Source organism: Bos taurus, chromosome 8 (genome assembly GCF_002263795.3).
Source record: "Bos taurus isolate L1 Dominette 01449 registration number 42190680 breed Hereford chromosome 8, ARS-UCD2.0, whole genome shotgun sequence".
Lineage (NCBI taxonomy): Eukaryota > Metazoa > Chordata > Mammalia > Artiodactyla > Bovidae > Bos > Bos taurus.
In genome coordinates, this window is record NC_037335.1 from 43627872 (window position 1) to 43646711 (window position 18840).

The following is an 18840-nucleotide window of genomic DNA, read 5'->3' on the forward strand; positions in this document are numbered from 1 at the left end:
ATTGACTGGTTTGATCTCTTTGCAATTCAAGGGACTCTGAAGAGTCTTCTCCAACACTAAAGTTCAAAAGCATCAATTCTTTGGTGCTCAGCTTTCTTTATAGTCCAACTCTCACATCCATACACGACTACTGGAAAAACCATAGCTTTGATTAGACAGACCTTTGTCAGCAAAGTAATGTCTCTGCTTTTTAATATGTTGTCTAGGTTGGTCATAGCTTTTCTTCCAAGGAGCAAATGTCTTTTAATTTCATGGCTGCAATCACCATCTGGAGTGATTTTGAAGCCCAAGAATATGGTCTGTCACTGTTTCCCCTGTTTCCCCATCTATCTGCCATGAGGTGATGGGACCAGATGCCATGATCTTAGTTTTCTGAATGTTGAGTTTGAAGCCAGCTTTTTCACTCTCCTCTTTCACTTTCATCAACAGGCTCTTTAGTCCTTCGCTTTCTGCCATAAGGGTGGTGTCATCTGCATATCTGAGGTTACTGATATTTCTCCTGGTAATCTTGATTCCAGCTTCTGCTTCATCCAGCCTGGCATTTCACATGATGTACTCTGCATATAAGTTAAATAAGCAAGGTGACAACATACAGCCTTGACGTAGTCCTCCTTTCCCTATTTGGAACCAGTCTGTTGATCCATGTCCAACTCTAACTGTTGCTTCTTGACCTGCATACAGATTTCTCAAGAGGCAGGAAAGATGGTCTGCTATTCCCATCTCTTGAAGAATTTTCCATAGTTTGCTGTGATCTACACAGTCAAAGGCTTTGGCGTAAGTCAATAAAGCAGTAGATGTTTTTCTGGAACTCTCTTGCTTTTTCTATGATCCAGCGATGTTGGCAATTTGATCTGGTTCCTCTGCCTTTTCTAAATCCATCTTGAACATCTGAAAGTTCTCGGTTCATGTACTGTTGAAGCCTGGCTTGGAGAATTTTGAGCATTATTTAGCTAGCATGTGAGATGAGTACAATTGTGCGGTAGTTTGAACATTCTTTTGCACTGCTTTTCTTTGGGACTGGAATGAAAACTGACCTTTTCCAGTCCTGTGGCCACTGCTGAGTTTTCCAAATTTGCTGACATATTGAGTGCAGCACTTTCACAGCATCATCTTTCAGGATTTGAAATAACTCAACTGGAATTCCATCACCTCCACTAGCTTTGTTTGTAGTGATGCTTCCTAAGGCCAACTTAACTTCACATTCCAGGATGTCTGGATCTAGGTGAGTGATCACACCATCGTGGTTACCTGGGTCATTGAGGTCTTTTTTGTATAGTTCTTCTGTGTATTCTTGCCACTTCTTCTTAATATCTTCTGCTTCTGTTAGATCCATATGGTTTCTGTCCTTTATTGTGCCCACCTTTGCATGAAATGTTCCCTTGGTATCTCAATTTTCTTGAAGAGATCTCTAGTCTTTCTCATTCTATTGTTTTCCTCTATTTCTTTGCATTGACCACCAAGGAAGGCTTTCTTATCTCTCCTTGCTATTCTTTGGAATTCTGTATTCAGATGGGCATATCTTTCATTTTCTCCTTTGCCATCCCACCTCTACAGCCATATAAAAAACAGGAAACAAGCCTGGCAAGGGCTGTGTATGTAGCATACCTATCCAGAGTCTGGTTGTGATCCTGGCCTCTTTAACTGGAGAAGGAAACGTTGTCTTAGGTTCACGGCAAAGTCACCAACCAAGTCTGGAAAATGCTCAACAGAGCATGGCACATGGCTGCTCCTTTGCACACCCTGCAGAGGCTCAGAAGCAAGACTATTCTACTTTGGACACGAAGGGAAGGGCCTGTGTCCCCAAAATATGGGGATACTTAGGCATCACTGCAGCATGTTCTGGGCCATTGTTCACCTCCTGGGCATAATGCTAGGGCCACAAACACATAATTGGCACTCCATGAATTCACCACTTGTTTATTGACTGAGTCATTGGTTCACATCCTGGTGTGGTGTGGGGAGGTCTCAAGAAAGAGACAGGAGCTGGTTTTGTTCAAAACTCACTGTAATGTCCGGTAAAGATACAAGGGGGCAACTGAACCACATTCACAAAAACTATACATTTTCATCTTGAGTCTAAGCAACAGTGGGCTCATTTTTATTTTCTCTTATATTAATGGAGCTAGCCTATGAAATATGATAAAAGAAACATCCAGACCTACAAATTACCTAGACAGAGGAAGATACAACACAGTTAACATATGCAAGGAGAATTTATAATCCAGAAATTTTTCATGGAGAAACCCATAAAGAGCTTCAACCAAAACAGGAAAGCATTCTGAGCATGATCAGCACTGCCTCTTGTACTATTTTTGTAGAGATATAAATGAAACAACTCTTAAAACTGCTGAATACGCTTAGTGAAGGTACGGCTCTCCTCCATCCACTGTTCATTTCTGCCTTTTACCCCAGTGCCAGAAAACGGTGGTTCAGAGGGACTCGGATGAAGCCCGAGGTTGCCAGATTCAGACACAAATAATTTTCAACATAATAAAATACTGTGGACATACTTATTAAACATGAACATAAACCACAGACACTACGTGACATTTACCCTTAACTGGACACCTGTGTTCATCTTACAGCCCTATGAAGTGACGGCGCTGGGCTGACGAGCGACTGCTCTCTCCTTCCTCGGGCACCATGGTCAGTGGGAGGCTGCTGTCCCACCCTCCCCAGGGGCCAGCACTGCACACCTGCACCAGTGTCCTGTGCCGCCGATAATCCATCTCAAGTAAGAAACCCTGCAACCAAGAGGGAACACATCCAGGAAGAAGCGCGGAGAACACTGGTGGGAGGGCTATATTCACATCCAGATTGGGGGGACCCCTGCCCTAGATCTGGGGTATAGAAGGGACAGGCCCTGGATTCAGTGCAGTGCCAGGTGTGTGAAGACCACACAGTGGCTCTCCTGACAACCCTGCTACACTGAAGAGCAAAGTTAAAAACATGCGTGTTAAGAAGATGATTGTGGGACTGCAGGGCCTGCGTTATCTCTGAATATTATTTTTTTATGGAGCTCATTTTTAATATCGGCGCTTTTAGGGTGAATGTAAATAAACCCGATCATGCAATAAATTCAGTGTGCTCTTTTATTTTGCCAATTTCAGCTAAAACACCGTAAGTCTTCTCCTGGAAGCAGCATCTTTCAAGATAACAGAGGCAGCACTAGGATTTTGGTACCCACTAAAAAATAATAAACAAGCAACGGACTTCAGAGCCCTCCTCCAAGTGCATGTGTTCAGACCGATAGGCCGGTCCTGTGTCGTTTCCTCTCTTCACCCTCCTGCCAAGGGATCATTCCAGTACTACCATAATCCCAGGAGAGAGGGGCCCTTTTTTTGTGTGTAAGAGAGAATGGAAAATATGACCACTTTACACACAGCAAAATGAAACCACCTCTATCATGAAATAACCATCTACTCTAGTTTCCCCCAAAGATTCCGCTGATGCCAATTTCAGTGAACAACAGTTGGAAGGGACATAAAAGCCGGTCACCATTCTTTACAGCAGAAGCCCAGTTGGAACCTGACCCCAGCATATACTGTATACCCATGTATACGTGCAAGATGGGAAGTATATGCCTATATATAAATATAAATACATATAAAGCTAACTTTCAGTGTTCGGAAAACAAAAGCTATCCCCATATAACAGCCAAATTCTGACATAACTCAATTTGGACACCTCATCTGGTGTGCACTGCACTCATTCGCAGTGTAAACCCCGCCGCGCCGGGCAATGATATACTGTAATGTCACATCGCAATCTGGATTTACTATAAAGGGCCGCTGACGAGCTTCAGAGCAGTAAACACTGCAGCGAGGTGTATTTCACACTGAGCTGGTTTTTATGAAGAACACTTCACCGCCCAGGCACGCACCTGGATGATGAATGGTGAAAGATGCATGACAAGCTTCATCATTGTTTGTAAATCTTAACTGTTCCTGCTCACTAACTCTGGAGGCAATTTTCAAAGACAGCGGCCGACAGAAGGACAGCACAGCTTTCCTGAAGGTTATTCAAGTTGTACTTGGCCTGGGCTGGGCCTCTGAGGAGCTGAGGAGGGAACATAAACTCCAAGTTACTCCACACTGTGCCTGAGAAAAATTGCTGAGGCCCAATGGAGTCAAGTCAGATTCAAGTGAGGAAATCTCAAGCATGATCATGTAGGACACTCTGCCCAGGGCAGCTACTGTCCACCCAAGCTCACACCCATGTTAGCGCTGCCTCTTCAGGATTTTTAAAGACAAGTGATCACTGAATGAATAACAGAATCAGCAAACTTGATGGGGTGTGATGTGCCCACAGATGGATGGGGTTCCCTGCACTGAGCAGTCAGGTAGGGGCCTGACATCACATATGCAGCCCATCAAGATAAAATGAGCCCTGAAAACACAGGCCAGCAGTGTCTCGTCATGGTGTTCAACCTGGTTCTTTCAGGACATTAGGGAGTTCCTAAAACTGTGCTTTCCAGAGCTCTGCTCTCTGTGCTCCCTACTGACTACAATCTTTAGCCCAAAGGAAAGCCTCAGCAAAAGTGCCCTGTATTTAAAAGACAAACCAAAAATGTAAAATCCACCTCATGATAAGCCACTGGCCGACTACGCAGAATATAAAATACTGTTTCTCTCCAAAGTTATCTAAGGATGGGACTCCCTTGGCAGTCCAGTGGTTAAGGTACCTCACTTCCACTGCAGGGGCCATGGGTTTGACCCCTGGCCAGAGAACTAAGATCCCACTTGCCACGGGCATAGCCAAAGGGAAAAAAATTACCTGGGGAAAATCAACAAGCCTTTTATTCACACTAATTTTAAAATAATAATCATGTCCACAGAGAGGGGAAAAAAACTTTTAAAAAGTGGTTTTCTATTTGCACTTTAAATTTCAAAGCTAATAACTAGCTATTTAATTTTGTAATGTTTGCCTTTGTCAAATATTGCACTTTGTTGCACTATCCCTCCTGTTAAACAAAAAAACTCAAATATCACCATAAAATCAAACATTGACTTTATCATGTTAATCAAGAGATAAACATGTTTTGAAGTTTACATTCAGCTTTAGAAATAGTAATGTAAATACCACACCTGATATCCTGTGAGTTTTTTAAGGCTATTTTTTGGGGGTTTTGACCAGCTTTTCTACCTGCGGCATGGAAATAAGGAACCCTTCTCTTCCCTACTTCACAGGCATTGTCTCCATGTCTCATTGTCCTCATCTGCTAAATGGGGATAATACTATGACCACTAGACTTAAATGCGCTATCCCCACAACACACAGAGGGGGTGGTGTTACAGACAGTATGAGAGTTACATGTTTGTGAGAAAAGGAAAGAGGGAAGAAGAAAGCACAGGATTCACCCGCAGAAAGAACACCAGGGAAGTGGTTCCGGGAGCTGAGCTCCTATGTCTGCACCTCTTCTTCAGCTCTACAAACTGACTCAGAGGTGGCACAGCATCCCGCCTGCAACTCCATCGAGCCTCTCTTAGCCTGAAGAGAGAATAAGCTTCTCTTGACTTCTCACGCAGGGGTGTTATTAATCAAAAATCCGTCATATTCAACTATTTAAGTCTTCAAGATTCAAGCTTTCCAAAGAGAGAATTTTACATGATATAAATCCAGGGTATGTTGCAGCCTGGGGGGTTGCACCCCATGTTTTTCCATGCCCTATTTATTTCACCAAGTGCTTTATCAGAATCCCCAACTCTGGGTCAGGGAGACACCTGCAGAAAGGACCAGAGGTCAGTTTCTTATTCATACAAGAAACCATGAAACCCCCAGGAGTTCTGAGAGCATGGCACTTTGGGAGGCACCTGGAGAAATACAAAGATGAATGAATTCGCTCCTTGCCCTCCGCGTGTGAGAATACATCCTGATAACTCCTGCTGAAGTGCTGCAGTGAGTGAACTTCCTTCACGAGCGAGTCTGACGTCCCTCAGTCTGACGTTGGGCCCTGGGAACTACCCGCTATTTCTAGACTGGTGGTGGCCTTGTCAAAAGGCAGCGTGCTACACAGAGGACATGTCAACATCAGCACTCTCTTGTCTCATGCAGGAAGAAAAAGAAGTTGTCAGAAAAGACAGAAGGGAATTTGCTGGCTGTTCAGAGGTTCAGACTCGGCACTCTCACTGACGAGAGCCTGCACAAGCGATGCAGCCAAAAAAAAAAAAAAAACCCAGAAGCCTGTGTGTCACCTGACTGTTCTCACCTGCGAAACAGGGAGGCTCAACCTCATCATCTTTTGCTAAAATCCAACTCGGATGCACAACATCAAGAAAGTTCGTTCTATGGAACGAAAGCTCAACCACTTCACGTTTGGTCAGGACGACTTGTGGGGAAGGTAGCATATGCCATCAGTGAAATCAGGCACTTCTAGATTTGGCCTACAAAACTGCCAGTGCTGAATGCATTCAGAAAACCCTATTTCACAGAGGCCTCTGTGAGCTGCCCAGATATCACAAAGGAACACGAGGCCTTCAACTCAGGAGGCCTTTCTGCTGACCTTGGCCATCTGACCTTTGGGTGAACTGTAAACGCTCTGCCCCTGGCCTCACAGAGCTGCTCATGTCCTATGTGTGTCCGAGGACTTTTACATAAACAGCCCGTTATAGAAAATAAGCACCTCAACTGTGTTTCTGTCTCCTAAAAAAGGCAGAGTTTGAATGTAAGGAAGGGTGGGTTTGCATAGGAGCCCGTCACTTCTTTAAGCTGGAAGAGGCCAAAGACCCAGAAGAAACAGGATGCAACCATTCTGACTTTCAAACTGAGACTGTAAGACAAATAGACAAAAATATCTAAGTATTTTCACCTTTACCATTTTAAATCTAAACCTCTTTGAAAATGCTGGCCAGCCACATGTACTCTAAGAACTTACTCAAGCAGTCAATATGTAGAGAAAAATGCCTGTTTACAGATATGAAGGGGCTTCCCTGGTAAAGAACCTGCCTGCAATGCAGAATACCTGGGTTAGATCCCTGGATTGGGAAGATCCCCCGGAGAGGGCATGGCTACCCACTCCAGTATTCTAGCCTGGAGAATTCCCTGGGCAGAGAAGCCGGGCGGGCTATGGTCCATGGGGTCACAAAGAGTCAGACAGGACTGAGGACTAACACTTTCATAGATGTGAAATGCCACCTACTTGCAGACGTGTGGGCATCTATTAACACTGCAGTATTACTGTGGAAATTGCCTCTATTCCAAGTTGAGGAAAGATCATTTCCAGAATGTTTCATCATCACTTTCTAAACAACCTGCAGCTGTTACTCTGAGCTGGCTACTCTCATACATAAACAAACCAGCCCTCCACACCTGGACACTAGGTCAGTATTTTTCAAATTATCTGCAAGAAGGGACCTGTTCTATTGAAATCCTTTTTTCAGCTTCCAGTCTGCCACAATCTAATGCTTTTATAAAATACAATAAAAATGAATTTCTAGAATCATAATGCAAAAAATGGAAAATAGTGTGTTTTTTTAGCTAAAGAAACTGGAACTCTCATACACTGTGGTGGGAATGTGAAGTGGTATCGCCACTGTGGAGAACAGTTTGGAGGCTCTTCAGTAAATTAAACACAGAATTACCATATGATCCAGCAATTCCACTCCTGGGTACGTATGCCCAGAAGAACTAAAAACAAATCTTCAAAGACTTATATGTGAATATCCATAGTGGTACTATTTAACAACAGCCAAAAAAAGAGTGGAAACAAGTCAAATATCCATTAACAGATAAACAAAATACAGTATATCCATACATATAATTACTGCTACTGCTTCTGCTAAGCCACTTCAGTCGTGTCCGACTCTGTGCGACCCCATAGATGGCAGCCCACCAGGCTCCCCTGTCCCTGGGATTCTCCAGGCAAGAATACTGGAGTGGGTTGCCATTTCCTTCTCCAGTGCATGAAGGTGAAAAGTGAAAGTGAAGTAGCTCAGTCCTGTCCGACTCTGAGCAACCCCATGGACTGCAGCCTACTGGGCTCCTCCGTCCACGGGATTTTCCAGGCAAGAGTACTGGAGTGGGGTGCCATCGCCTTCTCCGTACATATAATTATAATATGGGAAAGATATAAGCATCTGAATGCAGAGTTCCAAAGAATGGCAAGAAGAGATAAGAAAGCCTTCCTCAGAGATCAATGCAAAGAAATAGAGGAAAACAACAGAATGGGAAAGACTAGAGATCTCTTCAAGAAAATTAGAGATTCCAAGGGGACATTTCATGCAAAGATGGGCTCGATAAAGGACAGAAATGGTATGGACCTAACAGAAGCAGAAGATATTAAGAAGAGGTGGCAAGAATACACAGAAGAACTGTACAAAAAAGATCTTCATGACCCAGATAATTACGATGGTGTGATCACTCACTCACCTAGAGCCAGACATCCTGGAATGTGAAGTCCAGTAAGCCTTAGAAAGCATCACTATGAACAAAGCTAGTGGAAGTGATGGAATTCCAGTTGAGTTATTGCAAATCCTGAAAGATGATGCTGTGAAAGTGCTGCACTCAATATGTCAGCAAATTTGGAAAACTCAGCAGTGGCCACAGGACTGGAAAAGGTCAGTTTTCATTCCAATCCCAAAGAAAGGCAATGCCAAAGAATGCTCAAACTACCGCACAATTGCACTCATCTCACATGCTAGTAAAGTAATGCTCAAAATTCTCCAAGCCAGGCTTCAGCAACACGTGAACCATGAACTTCCTGATGTTCAAGCTGGTTTTAGAAAAGGCAGAGGAACCAGAGATCAAATTGCCAACATCTGCTGGATCATGGAAAAAGCAAGAGAGTTCCAGAAAAACATCTATTTCTGCTTTATTGACTATGCCAAAGCCTTTGACTGTGTGGATCACAATAAATTGTGGAAAATTCTTCAAGAGATGGGAACACCAGACCACCTGACCTGCCTCTTGAGAAATCTGTATGCAGGTCAGGAAGCAACAGTTAGAACTGGACATGGAACAACAGACTGGTTCCAAATAGGAAAAGGAGTACGTCAAGGCTGTATATTATCTCCCTGCTTATTTAACTTATATGCAGAGTACATCATGAGAAACGCTGGACTGGAAGAAACACAAGCTGGAATCAAGATTGCTGGGAGAAATATCAATAACCTCAGATATGCAGATGACACCACCCTTATGGCAGAAAGTGAAAAGGAACTAAAAAGCCTCTTGATGAAAGTGAAAGAGGAAAGTGAAAAAGTTGTCTTAAAGCTCACCACTCAGAAAACAAAGATCATGGCATCTGGTCCCATCACTTCATGGGAAATAGATGGGGAAACAGTGGAAACAGGGTCAGAATTTATTTTGGGGGGCTCCAAAATCACTGCAGATGGTGACTGCAGCCATGAAATTAAAAAACACTTACTCCTTGGAAGGAAAGTCATGACCAACCTAGATAGCATATTGAAAAGCAGAGATACTATTTTGCCAACAAAGGTCCATCCAGTCAAGGCTATGGTTTTTCCTGTGGTCATGTATGGATGTGAGAGTTGGACTGTGAAGAAGGCTGAGCACTGAAGAATTGATGCTTCTGAACTGTGGTGTTGGAGAAGACTCTTGAGAGTCCCATGGACTGCAAGGAGATCCAACCAGTCCATTCTGAAGGAGATCAGCCTTGGGATTTCTTTGGAGGGAATGATGCTGAAGCTGAAACTCCAGTACTTTGGCCACCTTATGCGAAGAGTTGACTCACTGGAAAAGACTCTGATGCTGGGAGGGATTGGGGCCAGGAGAAGGGGACGACAGAGGATGAGATGGCTGGATGGCATCACTGACTTGATGGATGCAAGTCTGAGTGAATTCCAGGAGTTGGTGATGGACAGGGAGGCCTGGCGTGCTGCGATTCATGGGGTCGCAAAGAGTCAGACACGACTGAGGACTGAACTGAATTGAACTGAAGGAATGAAGTACTGATACATGCTACAACTTGTACGAGCTTTGAAAAAATTATGCTAAGTGAAAGAAGACAGTCCAAAAGCCCACATATTATGCTTCCATTTACACAAAACATCTAGAATAGGTAAATCCACTGAAACAAGAAAGCAGATGTGGTTAACAGGGATGGTGGAAGGGAGAGTGCAGAGTGTTGGCTTCACGGGTGTGGGTTTCCCTGTGGGTGATGGAGATGACTTGAAACTAGACAGGTGCAAGTGGCCAATCCTGTGACCTGCTAAATACCACTGAAGTGTACACTTTAAGATGGTTAATGGTTAATTTTATGTCAGGTGGATTTTACTTCAATGTAAAAATGAAATTCTAGAAAAGTCAAAGACAAAATCTGCCAGCCCCAATTTTTTTATTGTTCAATAGATAGAACTGCTTTGTCAAGTTGCTGTAAAGTTTTTGTTTACTCTTAATTCCTTTGCTGATCTCCTCTTAGACCAGTGACAAAACATGCCCAGCCCCTACCTTGGGGACCACTGCCCTATGAGGGGGTGTCCTTGGGGATCCCCCCACCTTGCTTACTCAAGAGTCACTGCTATTATCCTGGACAGTTGTGCCCCCCCACACACCCAAGACCAGCTTATCTTAATATAACCTATTATAATAACCTCCTTCTTTAAAAAAGAAGAAAGGACTTTCCTTGAACTCACCACCTTCTCCAGGTACTGCTCCCCTCCAAGTAAGACTCCTTCAGGAGCTGTTTACACTCACTGCCCAGACGCTTCTCTCCCATGTGTCCTTGAACGCACAGTCAGGCTTTGGTCCCCACCTCCCCACCACAATGGCCACTCATCATCCTGATCACTGACCATCCTGATGGTCACTGGCCACTGATCATCCTGATCATTTCTACCTTTCAACAGCCCATGGCCAATTCCAGTCCTCATCTGATCTATCAGCATTATTTAGCTGGTTCACTGAAATGCTTTCTTTCCCTGCCTCCCTAGGTACCTTCATCCTACCTCATGGGCAGGAGAAGGCACCTACCTGGCTCTACCCTTTGCTGGGCCTGCTCATCTACAAAACCTCTCAACCTTGGCAGGCCTCAGAGCTCAGTCCTCGGTCCTCTATTCTTTGTCTACACTCACTTCTCCAGGTGATCCTACCATATTAACTTCAAATAACACCTACATACTGAACTCTCAAGTTTTATTTCCAGCAGTGACACTTCCCCTCAACCTCAGACTTCATTCATCCAACCCCTAACTTGAAGATCCACTTGGATGAGTTATGTACATCTCACACTTGAGTGAAAGTCACTCAGTCGTGTCTGACTCTTTTCAACCCCATGGACTGGAGCCTCCCAGGCTCCTCTTTCTGAGGGATTCTCCAGGCAAGAATACTGGAGTGGGTAGGCACTCCCTTCTCCAGGGGACCTTCCCGACCCAGGAATTAAACCCAGGTCTCCTGCATTGCAGGCAGATTTTTTTACCATCTGAGCCACCAGGGAAGCACACTTAAGATGTGCACAATTAACCTCCTAATTCCTGCAAATTTGTTTTTCCCGTGGACTTCTTTACCCAAGTAAGTGGAAACCTCAAGATCCTACTTGATCAGATCAAAAATTACAGTCATCCTTCACTTCTCCCTTTATGTCACATCCCAAATGCATCGCCAAATCTTTTGTTTCTATCTTCAAAATGTACCTAGAATTCAACCCTCCCATACTCCCATCCCAACTAAGCCACTGCCATCTTTTGCAAGAATTACTGCAACAGTCTTCCAGCTGGTCTCCCTGCCTTTACCATGCATCCCTACAGTCTGTTCTTAATCAAGAGCCAGAGTGATCTTTAAAAACCACAGGCAGACATGTCACCCCTTTGCTGGAAACCCTCCAGGGGCTTCCCATCTACTTGAGATAAAAGCCAAAGTCCCTGCAATGGTTCACGAAGTCTTACACACCAAGGCCTCACCATTTCTGACCTATGTCCTTATACTTCTCAGGACATAGAAGGAGAAAGAATGGATCCTAGCCTTTTTGCAAAGAAAAACATTAAACAGAAGCAACACAGCAAAAGTAAAACTTTCTCTGTAATTCCTTCCCTCTCTACATTTCATTTTCATGTTACAATCTTCACCAAAACCATAAGAAAACCTTGAACTTGGACACATGTATTTAGATAGCAAAGAGAGGTTTAAACTTACCTTTAAAGAAACCAAAGAAAAATGGATTTAGTGGATAAATTTATACTTAAGACTTTACAAACAAAACATTAAATCTACTGAAAAGGCTGTTTTTCAAATTACTTGTAAGTCCCCACATAGGATAACTGATATACTATTTACAAATTATTATTTGTTAATGCAACCCACCATAGGACCTCAACTCAAACCTGGTAGAACTGATAAATGTAACTGGTAATCAGCCAGCCCCTACCACCTTCTCACAAATGACTATCTTGATGCCCCATCCCTGTCCCCACATCCTGTCACCAGACTCACCCCACTCACCAGAGGGCGTAAACGGCCCCCACTTGTATCTGTGCCGACGATAAAACTGATGCCCCAGGAGATGATCCTAGGGTGTTCCTAATGATCCTAACTTTCTCCTTCTCCATCCCTTCCCACCTGCTTTATAAAAGTGTCATGCAATGTAGAAACCCAAGACACCAGATATTTGGAAGTTATAAAACCATTATTTCTTTAAAAAATAATCTGAGACTTGGATTTCCTATTAATTCATATTCTCCTTCTCCATGGCCATTTCAAAGCAGACATTGCTGAGATTCCACTGCATTTCTTCCTAGCTATCTCCCTCATGTCTGAAGCTTGCCCCTCCTGATTAATTATCAGTGAGTTAGAGGAGGACCAGAAGGCTACGCCTGAGGTCTCCTCACACCAGACTTTCAAACACATGTATCGCCAGAAGAGTCCTAGGAAATTTTAGGCGTTATTGACCCAGTCTCTCACTATGGGCACTGGGCTGGCTGGTCTTTTTTTCCCCTTTTTTCCCCTGTAACCTCTCTCCTTCTGAGTCTCTTCCTTTTCTGCCATAAATTCAAATGTCTACTGCACCTCTCCAAATTCCTTCCTCTCTGCTCTAATAAATTTCCTCTTATCTTTTTGTCTTACTGCCTTGCTCTGAATTTACACCTCTGTCTCCAGAAATGCCAGTGCTTCTAAAAATATCCCATTATTCCTAGAGCAAACAGCTCAGGCAATTTCTTCTCGAAAGTAAGTTTCAGTCCTAATTTGCTATATGAACAAACATTTCTTTAACTGCTTCATTCCTAAATTGTGCCCTGGCTTCCTGAAACAATGAGTTAGGAATCTGAACCTTTTGTTTTGAGATGGTGTCTTCTTAAAGACCAAGCTTACTTACAAATCATACTTACTACAAATCACATCCCTTTGTTCATTCATTCCCTCAAACTGATGAATAACAAATACATATCACAGCAGCTAAAAAGGTATATAAGACGTTCCCTGTCCTTAAGGATCTTATAATTCAAATTACAGAATCAAACACAACATGTAAAAAGGACCACATGGGCAAATATTAAATAGTATGAATATTTATAAAACAGAATTGTGCTTGTCCACTCCTGAAAAAATTATTATTAATAAAAGTCAAAGTGTAATCAACAATGTGTGATTCAGTCTCTCCATAGTTCACACTGTCAGTCCCCTCGACCTATGTATTCTGTACTAACAAAACCCTTTAATTTAGTATGGAAAATAAAGAGTAACTTTTCCAGATTTTCTAGACTTCACTGTTCTGAATTTGGAAATCAAAGCATGGTTATAATTTTCATTCTCGAAATACTCATTTTACAAAGAAGCCAGTTCTTTATAGAGAATCAAGCTATCCAGAAAACCAGCTTCTTTTGTCCAGTACAGAGTTATGTTCTAATAGTGGGTTTCTCTCCCAACTCACTATTGCCCTGATTCCTGAATTGTGACTGCTCCTTACTTTCCTAGATCAAAACGTGATGCTGAAATACAAAGAACTTAAAAATAGGACCTGAACACAGCAGCCATAAAAGATCTACCTACTATCACAGTGTAAACACTGGGGAGAAAGTTAAAACTGAAGTTGAGGAATTGCGTATTTCAGAGTGCTCTGTCAGTTAAAACAGTCATTTTTTATTTCCAAGCCATTATATCAGAGTTATTTGCATTGCTACTGCATAAACTCTGAGATCTATTGTATTCAAAAATGTTTTATTATGTTATTTCCCCCTGTGAAAGATGAATGTACCTTCAATTTTACATTGGAAAAGTTTTGGAAAACTAGTCTCCAATACACACAGATTCATTCCACCAAAAATATCAGGACTTAACCACATTTAAAGGGCCCCTGATATTGCATACTGATCCTCCAGAAAATATATTTGTGGCTTCTGATGGGAGTCTCTATCTTATTCCCACCGCTCTATGTGCCGAGAAGAGAGAAACATGATACTGAGAATCGACCAAAGCAAAAACCATTCCATAACTAAGTACTTTAAAGGATACTTATACAGCCTTTCCAACAGCTGCTAACTGGTAAGCTGTTTGAGAGGACCAGAGACCCAGTGCTAGCAGGTATCCCCTCCACCTCAAATCCAGACTGTGTAACCAGGAACCTACCGCTTGCTTTGGCTTCCGAGTAAGAGGCGCTGTCCTCAAAAGTGAAGATCTGGGACATGCTCTGGCCCAGGTAGGAAGGAGGCGGGTAGTAAGAATGCATCCTGTACTGGGAACTCACTGCGTGGCGGTTCTCCGAGTTTTTCATCTGCTTAAGAAAAAAAGAGGGAGTATGTTGAGGCCACAGTTACATGTTACAAGAATTAACCAATTCTTTAAATTAACAGAACAATCTCTTAAAGTTGGAAGTGTCCTCACCCATGAATAAGTATGCTCCTCCAGGGCACTATTTCTAGTATCTAAAAATACTAGAATTGTGCAGCCTGGAGTGCCTTTTCTATCCCCGGGTCCCCTCAAAAGTACCCCTCTGATGCCAACTGGTCACAGGATGCTGCACTAGTAAGTGCTTTTAGATCAGAGCGTGCTACTTGTGAACCAAGACAACCCCTGTAACACTGACCAGCATGTCTGATCAGGAACAAGTTATTTAAAATGTGAAATAATATTTCACTCCCTCACATGTCTCATGTGTAAAACTGGCATCTTACCCTTGATTATTTTTCAGTGTTCACATCAAGAGAATGTTTAAAAAAAGAACAAGCACACCCTGTGTGAGAGTCAGCTGGTATCTTCAACATGAGGCCACACTGGACACTGTCACTCAGAGCCCATTCCTGTCCCCTCCTGTGCTCTTCCCTGCAGCAAGAAACCAAGTCTGGGAGCTGAGGCTCTCAGGCTCTCCTGTCTCCAGGCTTCTGGAGGTGATTTGGATTCCACCAACAGGACATGAAATCTGGAAGGCAGAAGGAAGGCAAATGCTGCTCCTCTGGCAGGAGTGGCAGCTGACACTCAGCTAACACAATTTTTCCTGGCAATCAGACCCTGCCTTGGGGACCTCAAGTAGCTTTTAGGGAAGGAGCAGTGCCTGTAGCATTCTGACCGCTCATTCAAATCTAAGGAGATGGAACCGCCAGGCTTAACCAGGGTTCCCACTCCCGCTTTCCTAGCTCTTCCTGGCCACTTTCACAAACACTAGAATTATTTCAAATCCTGCACAGACCTGGCTGGTACAGACAGTGAGCACTAACCGTGGGATCAGATCTACCAAGAACAGCCAGACCAATAGCTAGACTCTTATTACTTAGACTGCCTTTAAAAAACTAAATTCAGATGGTATTAACTTTATTTAAAAGGTCAACAATTTGCGACTGTTCAAGGATAAGCCAATTCTGTTTAAGAATTAAGAACTAATTTCAAAAATCATGTTTTTCAATCAGATCTTTATAAAGATAGATGATAAAGAAAATACTACTAACTTGGCAGAACCTGGTAGGATACAAGTAGGTACTGGGCTTCCTCAAGGTTTTCCATGAATGTCTAAATTCTGGACAATTTCCTATGGGATACAGGGCTATGTGTACGGCTGAACGTTATGGCTTTGCTTGGTGGAAAGGCCTAACTCCCTGTGCTAATCGAGAAGTTTCAGGCATTCATTTTTGACACTCCTTACTGCTCCCCAGAGGATGCTGGCTGTAATATGCGTGGATTATTTCTTCTTGCAGAAGCAAAGACTTGATTATTTCCCTACAAGTGGAGTTTATCTGGCAAGTTCCCTTTATCCTTTCTAGTTTGCTTTTCTGATACATATAAAATGGCATTTCTTCTAACTCTGTCACCTCATTTTCATTTTCTACCATTATATAAATCTTTCCTAAATAAGAGGGCAGGCAAGCTGTACTTGGACTCAGTCATTAAAGGCAGACAGTTTTTCCCCTTTGGCTATTTCCAAGTCAGAAACCATTAAGAGGCTATGAAATCATTTAAAGTGAGGATCAATGGTCAGTTGACTGCACAGACACAGTTATCAATTAAGACTAGTGCTTCCCAGGGCTCTCTTAATGTGTATTCAAACAGCCTGGGGATCCTGTTAAAAAGTAGACTCTGACTCAGTAAGTGTGGGGTGGGGCCTCCCAGAGTGACATGCTCTCAATCAGCGTCTCAATCAGGAGATGCCAATTCTGCTCAAGGGACTAAAATAAAGGATCCTTTCTCTCCTGTTTGCAGCCCATAGGGACTGTGCCCAAAGAAAGACCAATGGTTTACAGCCATCAACTTTCTACCTGAACTGAGAGAAGATGGGATGATGTAAAAAGCAGTTAAATTTTTTCATTCTTTTTCTTTTTATATATGAAATTCTCCAGAGCTAGAGGATTTCCTTGAGGGGTCTGCTGTCATCTAGAATTGCTGCAGCAGGAGTAACAATCTCCAACACACCTTACATTAAAGAGCCATTTTTGCCTCTATAGCCCTGTGTCAAGTCAAACACAGAGCCTAAGTAATGAACATGCTGAATTAGAAACCAAGAGTAGACTTTTAAGTTCAGTGCCCTAATGTAACCCATGGAGTCTCCCACTCTGGGTGGGAGTTGGGCACCTTTTCTTCCAGTTTCACAATATCTTACAGTCAGCTCTTCAGGGAAAACGATTTTCTGTTTTTCCCATGTACAAAAAAACTGACAGGGCTTCCCTGGTGGCTCAGTGGTAGAGAATCCGCCTGCCAATGCAGGAGACAGGAGTTTGCTCCCTGATGGGGGAAGATCCCACATGCTTTGGAGCAACTAAGCCGGTGCACCACTATTGAGCCTGTGCTGTAGAGCCCACTGGCCACAACTGCTGAAGCCCCAGAGCCCATCCTCTGCAGGAAAAGAAGCCACCGCAATGAGAAGCCCAAGCGCCACAGCTAGAGAAAAGCCCAAACGCAGCAATAGAGACCCAGCACGGCCAAAAAATAATAAATAAAATTATATATTAAAAAAAACCCTGATGGAATTTGACCCTGAAGGCTCTGCAAAGTACCAAATCTTGTTCTTTTACTACGAATTTTACTGTAAAGCTTTTTAAAAAAATTTTCACTAGAGCAGGAGTCAGCAAGTGTTTTCTGGTAAACGGTCAAAGAGTAAATATCTTCAGGCTTTGCAAGCCACGGGGTCTCTATAAAATCAGGAAATGAATGGGCATGGCTATGTTCCAGTAAAATTTTATTTATAAAAATGTACCCTAGTCCTCAACCTTACTCCCACTAGAATTCAGGGAGGCTGAAGACCCAGCATCTAAGCCTTGGTTCCACCCCTAGAGCATCAGATTTCAATGGTCTGGGATGTGGCCTGGGCCCTGGGTTTTTTCAAAGCTCTCCAGGTAAATCCACTGTGACACCTGTGTTCTAGGATTACCTACGTATTTCCCACACCCAGAGAAGTATGAAATCCCCAGTATCAAGTAAATAATACAAAAGGTTAAGTCTGACAAACAGACTGACCAACTGCTGCCAATCCCAATGTGTATAATATTTGAAAAGAGATTCAGATAAACCATGGATTTTTTTTCCTTTCAACTAAATCTTGAAACAAACACAATTTCAAAATCCATTCCGGTGTTTGTTTTTCCTTAATTCCTTTTCCATGTTTTCAGAAAGCATCATATATATCACCATATGTAAGACGCACAACCGCTGGGAAGCTGCTGTGCAACACAGGGAGCTCCACTCAGCACTGGGTGACAGCCTAGAGGGGTGCAGTGGGGAGGGGAGCTTCAAGAGGGCGTGCACATATGTGTACTTAGGACTGATTCATGACGCCGAATGGCAGAAGCCAACACAATATTGCAAAGCAATTATCCTCCGATTAAAAATAACTTTTAATGTAAAAACCTAAAAAAGAAAGCATCAAATAACAAGGATTATTTAGAAATAGGTTTTGAACTCAGACTTTTGATTTCTCCAGTGAATTCCCAGAAAACTGAGCTACAAAAGACGGAAAAGATACAAAGGGTCAGACTCCACCTGAGGTTATTAAAATGTGAACTTACTGAGGTCCCCAGTCACTTCACCTGCTCCTAGAGGAATAATCTACAAATACCCATCCATGTGACAACCTGGACATAAGCAAGAGAGCCGGGTCGACGCATTTCTAACTGCACATGTAAACCTCTGCAACATGAAGTTAAAACTGAGTCGTGATTCACCCAGAAAAGTCCAGAAAACAGCATGGAAAGATGCGATTTAAAACTCAAGATCACTTCTAACTTCCTCCTTAAAAAAAAAAAAATCACAGTCTGCAACTCTAGGTGAGACAAAAACAGGTAAATAAGGAAACCTCTGAAACACTCTGTTTTACTTTAAACCAGCAGTACTCAGTTTGGGGAAACGTTTCCCCTGGGGACATTTAGCAACTTCTGGAGACACTTTTAATTGTCACGCTGCGGCGAGTGTTGCTACTGGCCTCTAGAGAGCAGAGACAGCCCTCCTGTGCACAGGGCAGCCTCACAGCACAGA

The 18840-nt window shown here is 43.0% G+C and overlaps 1 protein-coding gene across 2 annotated transcripts in view; it reads right to left on the reverse strand.

The window, feature by feature from the left end:
* DMRT1 (doublesex and mab-3 related transcription factor 1) overlaps positions 1–18840 on the reverse strand; it is a 96406-nt gene that overhangs the window by 27070 nt on the left and 50496 nt on the right. Inside the window, exon 4 of one of the 2 annotated variants that reach the window (XM_024995945.2) lies at positions 14515–14662. In XM_024995945.2, coding sequence (XP_024851713.1) covers positions 14515–14662 — 148 coding nt within the window. The remainder of the gene's footprint in view (positions 1–14514; positions 14663–18840) is intronic. The other variant, NM_001078060.2, reaches the window with a different exon arrangement.